Here is a 5636-nt window from a genome sequence, read left to right as displayed (position 1 = left end):
CCGCAAGGTGCGCGTTCGAAGGCCACTATTCAGCGCTATCCAGGGATACCAGATGCATGTCGGCGCGTGTGGTACCGGGCGTGCTATGGCCCGCGCAGTATTTCTGTAAAGTAGCCATCAATATACAATGTAGCGCCGCCAATACATATCCGATTTTGGACGTTTAGATTCCATCCTGTAGCCCTCGTAGATACGCACAGAACGCACCCGGTTTCAACCCGATGCGATAAGTATTGAGCGAAATATGAGCCAGGCAATGTGCCCCAGGTGCAGGTGTTGAGTACACCTGCCTAATTGGGAAGTGGCGGGGGCGGGAGCCAAAGCGCCCGTGGGAGGGGCTCCCGGAATGTCCGGGGAACTCGGATTGATGAGATAAAGGCATAATCTAAGATAGATAAGCCCGGGAACAGTGCCGGGCACTGATAACAGCGCTTCCGGGGCTGCCTGCCATATTTGGCAGGTGCCGGGCAGATGCCTCGGGCCCCCGGGGTGTTCGTAATACATTACGAACCGGAACGGTTTATAATGTAATGCGCCGCGGGCCTATGAACGGTTTATAATACATTACGACTACCACAGCTGGTGGACTGTCGTGCGATCATGATGTCTTCGCCGTCGCGGGCCATCTTGGTCCTTGGCAGGAAAAGTACCCGCACTTCACTTCCCCGGTGGGATCGTGTTGATGGGTTGGCTCGGCTTGGATGCAGGGTGGCGTCGAAGGAGTCGATGTTAGGGACGGTGAGTTCGCCTGCGCGTGCAAGCGAAAAGAAGCCGAAGGTGAGGCACGCCCAGACGGCCGCGTCGAGAGGCTTGTCGCAGTCGAATTGAGCCGCCAAGGTAGTGAGCCACTGCACGGTGATGGGGTCATGCTTCTTCTTGTGAGAGGAATCCGGGGCTAGTGTGCCCGCGCCCTTGATCGCCGCATCCAGGTGGGTCTCGTCGATCTGCCACTGTAAGCCATGAATTGTGTGCCAGGCACGCACACCGTTAACGTAGTTGATAATGGCGCTGCGCACGTAGGACCCCGCGAGAGCCACCACAAAGGCTAAGACCATGATTTCGGAGGTGGGGGCACGCTGATCTTCTGGAATTTGTCTGATGTCGCAGAAAATGTGGTATATTAGCAAACCCGAGCCGTATGTCTTGGCCGTCGAGGTCGCCCAGGCGTGTGCCGTCACATCCGAGATGCGGCAAATGTCGTCGTCGTCCAAGGCGGCCGGCGCGCCGTCCATGCCGACACGACGCTGAGATCCGGGGGGCATCCAGAGTCGAAGTCTTTCGTCTGCGAAGCAGTGCAGACGGAGGGGTGACGAGCGAGGGGAAAGGCCAACACGATACGGGGGAGGGCGCGCTCGGCGGGGCTTGGGGTCGGGAAGCGCTGCACCAAAGCGTGTCTTACTGGTCGTGCCAGTAGCTGTGACGCCAGAGCTCGATGTCCTCGAAGTCGTGGTTCTTAAACTTTCGTCTCCGGGCTTCTCCCGCTGATAGGGGTGGCTTGGTTGACGACCTTGTGTTGCAAATTTGGATCTGTGCACGACCCTCAGCTGGCGCCAGCGGGGCGTCGAAGTCGACGATGAAGTGTCGGAGGGGCTGCGGGATGTCAACTGGTGGGAGGAGAAAACGGTGGGGGGGAAATTTCCCTCGGGACGGTTCATCTGCCGGGTTCGCGCCGCTCTCGACGTAGCGAGTGTGTACGCGAGACTTGCGCTCTTCCAACTCGGACGCCAATTGGCGGAACACAACGTTGGTTTGTTGGTTTCGACTTCGACCTCGCCACCACCCTTCGACCACTCCCCTGTTGTCGCCGAAGACTTTGATGTCTGGGAGGGGCGGCTTGTCAGCGCTAAGGATGAAGATGGTGCGTACAAGGAGCTCCATCGCGACCGCCTCGGCCCAGCCGATGTCTCTGCCGTCTGACTTCCATCCTGGAAGGAGACGCCACGCACGCCAGTGGTCTTTGATAACGATCGCCAACCCGACCCCGGAGCTGGCGTCTGAGAAGGCGTGAGGATCCCAGACTTCTCTTGGGCCGGGGATCTCGCGTGCGATGACAGGTTTGCTGAGAGTGCTGCGCCACCAGAGTAGGTCAGCGACGGTCGACTTTGGGGGGGTACGTGGCATGAAAGGACTGTCGTGGAAAATGCCAAGCATGGACTCGAGGGTGGTGAGATACGCGCGTCCGGCTTGAACCACCAGGGATGCATGCCAAAGTTTACCGTGTAGTTGCTGAACCTCCCGTAGCGTGTGAAGTCGCGTCTCCAGCCAGTGGTCGATCGCGCGAATGTACTTCTGTGCCTTCTGTGGGGCGATGCTGACCGTTCGAGCTTCGAGGTCCCAGATGAAGCCGGTGAACGGCACCACCGCTGAGAAGTCATGATCTTTCTCTCGCTGCCAGGGAATCCCCAAGTCTGTCGAGACGCGGTCCACGTCGACCAAAGAATAGGTGAATTGCTGCTCGGTGTGCTCTCGAGGCGAAGATGAGGATAGATCGCAGATTGGGAACAGGAAGTCTTCGACAAACTCATCCGTCCGTCCGTCCGGCAAAGTGTCGCCACCGAACCAGATCCGACCGCCGTCATGCCTTCGACCTCCGTGTCGAACGACCTGAGCACGCCACTGTTCTCGTCTGTGGTTGTAGTCGATGAGATGTCACCTTTGAATCCGCAAGAATACCTTGTCGTCCACCCATTTGGCGAGGGGGCCGATGCCTCTGTGGCGGAAGATGTCGAGAAGTGCATCTCCAACGAGCCCGTACACGCCAGCGTGAGAGCCCACTCCAAACGCGGCGCAGGTGTCGACCATGTACTTATCTTCGCCTGAACGCACCACTGTTCCAGGCCATTGAGAGGGGGCCAGGGGGATTTGTCGGTAAGCTTCAGCAACATCTCTGACAGCGCCTTGCGAGCCTGGCGGAAGGCGCCAGCACAGCAGGGAAAAGGCATTGAAGGTCCCCCAGGTACAAGGGAAGTTGTCGGAGTTGATGTGAGAGTTGATCAAGGTGACGCCCTCGGGGGACGGTCTGTACGGGAAAGAGAAGTTTTGCACCAGACGGTATACGTCCGGCTTGTGCGGCTTGGGGACGAGGGAAAGAGGAGATGATTGAAAGGGGCCGATGTGCCCTTCCAAGACGCGGCGCGAGAACGGTCCGATGTACCGTTCTGCTCTAGTTTCGTGTGTGATGATGCGCGCGAACTTGTCGGGGTGTTGTGAGAGGGTGGAGCTATTAGGGGGGGTGAACGTCGTGTAGATGGGAGGTATGCCAGAATCGAAACCATGCCTGATACTGTCAACGAGCCGTGGATACCGTGCACTGAGCCCCGCTTCTCGCAGGTAGAGTTCCCAAGCGTCGGCTCGCAGCGAAGTGAGAGGGCTAAGCCGCCTCCGCACGAGGGCATCCGTGAGCTCCGTGACCCGCGCTCCCGCAACCGGAGCACTTGTGGCGCTCGGGGTGTCCAGTATGAGTGCAGCCCGACTCTCGCTGCCAATCCGTGCAGATTGTGTTCCCCTCGGCTGTGACGATCCTCGCGCCGTTTCGCGAGCACCATGTCGGTTGGCCATCCCAGGTCTGTTCGAGGTTGCATCTGGCGACTTCGTTGAGGGGGTGACGACCCAAACAGATTGCGCATACGACGCGGGTCGACTCGTCGATGCGTGTTCGAAAAGAACGAGCCCCGGAAGACTCTTGTGCGGGCTGGTGGTCTCGCCGGGAGGGAAAACGTTGCTGCCAGCGGGGTCGCTTCGACGGCGATGACTGTTCGATGGGACTCGCGGCGCACTTCCTTGAGGCTTGGCGTTCTGCTATCAGGGCTTGCTTCTCGAAACGCAGCTGTGGTTTGTGAGTGGGCGTGTCGCATTGAAGTGTGTGGGTACAATGTCGCCGTGGAACACCGTGGGCGCAGAATGCAAGGCGCAGGCCAATGCCGAAGCGAAAGAGCCGAAACGCGGGTGACGCAGGTATGCGAAAACGCAGATGACACATTGGGGTGACGCAAGAGAAAAACGCATATGTTGGATGGACGCGGGACGCGAAAACGCGGATAGGATAAAACGCAGTATAGTAGTGTATTTTGTAGTAAGCTCGCTGCCTTACATGAAAACGGGGAAGACGTACGTCGCGGAGCGTAGAAGTCACCTGCTCTTGTAAGACCTGGCTCTGGATGTTCTTCAACGCCTTCTCGTTGATCAACGCTAGGTTGAACGGTTCGCCTTCGCGCAACGTGTTGTGCCATTCTCTGCGATACTGCGCTTGGTAGCGGACGAGGATGCCAGGGCCGCCCGTCTGGCCCCGAAGCTCGTGTGTATCCAGGCCCCAGAAGAACTGGGCGATCATCGTGACGTACTCGTCGGGCCACTTGGACCTCTCTAGCCAGTTGAGATACTGGATTCGCGCTTGCATCACCTCGTCCCAGGTGAGGTCCTCGTCCTGTCGCACGTTGCGAGATGATGCGGGCATGGTCGTGATTGTGAGGGCGTTGGTAGATCTTGACCAGGCCAAGGTTTCCTCGTCCGTCCCGCGAACATCATTCTTGGCTCGCTCTCTCGCGCTGGCGGTGAAGTGGGCAAGTTCGACGTATTCGAAGTCTTTGAGCTTGTTGATGATCGCGCGAGCGGGAGGATCGACGATGGAGTCTGGGCCGGTTCTGCCTTCTGGGATAGGCAGAATTTTCTTCTTCTTGTCCGTCCTGCCACGCCTGCCGCGGTCGTCCGGAGAGACGGAACGGCTGGAGATAGTACTGGAGGACGTACTTCGCGGGGATCGTCTCCTCCTTCTTCGCCCTCTTCCTCCCTCTCGTCTACCCCTGCTCCTCTCACGAACCCCCTCCTGCTGCCCGTCTTGCAGCTCTGGGTCGGGAGCTCTCCCACCTTGCCTGACCCATTCCTCCTTCTTCTTCTCGATGTTCTCCTGCCACTTGGCCTTGAGACGTGCCACGGCGTCGTCATCGGTGGCGACGGTTCCGTCGTCGATGAGCTGCTTTCTAAAGTTGTCCCATTCCAAACCGTGATAGTTTGGACATTTCGCTCGGAACGGATTGCGAGACTCATCTAGGATGGGCTGATTTGGCTGGCCGCCGTCCTGCGGGTTGTCCTGTCCTCCTGGTCCTGGCTCGTTCTCGTCGGTCATTCTAAGATTGGAAGACAGTAGACGATTCTAGCTAGGTAGGTTTTGTAAAGCAAAGTGCAAACGTGGGGAGCAGAAGGACCCCGGCCAATACACCAAGAGCTCATATGCCGGAATCCCCGAAAATGGGCCCGAAGGGCCCGAAACTTACATGAAATTTAGGTCGATTTCCCCGAAAATGGGGCCTCCAGCGGCCGGGGTTACATCCCTCCCCAGCCCCGAAAACAAGCCCTCGCCGGGACAGTCATATGCCAGAACCCCGAAAGTAAGCCTCGCTCGGCCGACCATACGGCCGGGTCCCCGGCTGGAGACAGGATTTACCCAAAAAGCGACGGAATCAGCGCATCTCGCTCTGTTTTCAATCGTTTCCCCGCCCAACCCAGTGAAGGCCCGGCGGGCCGGGAAATCGACCGGGCGCTGACCGGGCGCCTAAGATCATGTTACATCCATTTTGTCGTGGAGACGACGAGACCCCTATATTTTTCCGCATTTTTCCTTATTTTCTACGGCCATTTGT

The 5636-nt window shown here is 58.3% G+C and overlaps 3 protein-coding genes across 3 annotated transcripts; all 3 read right to left on the bottom strand.

Annotated features, from left to right (window-relative positions):
- Positions 1 to 554: 554 nt before the first annotated feature.
- TRAVEDRAFT_49334 (uncharacterized protein) lies at positions 555 to 1262 on the bottom strand (the record flags this gene model as incomplete). Its single annotated transcript, XM_008042026.1, has 1 exon — positions 555 to 1262. One exon carries the CDS (start codon positions 1260 to 1262, stop codon positions 555 to 557), a length of 708 nt encoding a protein of 235 aa, XP_008040217.1.
- A 2165-nt stretch (positions 1263 to 3427) lies between these two features.
- TRAVEDRAFT_81431 (uncharacterized protein) lies at positions 3428 to 3625 on the bottom strand (the record flags this gene model as incomplete). The annotated part of the gene is made up of 1 exon (XM_008042336.1): positions 3428 to 3625. A coding segment is annotated over one exon (198 nt), but the record flags the coding sequence as incomplete, so codon positions are not given.
- A 519-nt stretch (positions 3626 to 4144) lies between these two features.
- Positions 4145 to 5122, bottom strand: TRAVEDRAFT_127249 (uncharacterized protein; the record flags this gene model as incomplete). The annotated part of the gene is made up of 2 exons (XM_008042335.1): positions 4145 to 4647; positions 4735 to 5122. Coding segments are annotated over 2 exons (891 nt in total), but the record flags the coding sequence as incomplete, so codon positions are not given.
- Between the last annotated feature and the right edge of the window lie 514 nt (positions 5123 to 5636).

This window comes from Trametes versicolor (assembly GCF_000271585.1).
Source record: "Trametes versicolor FP-101664 SS1 unplaced genomic scaffold TRAVEscaffold_8, whole genome shotgun sequence".
NCBI lineage: Eukaryota > Fungi > Basidiomycota > Agaricomycetes > Polyporales > Polyporaceae > Trametes > Trametes versicolor.
This window is presented reverse-complemented; position numbering and strand designations above follow the sequence as displayed.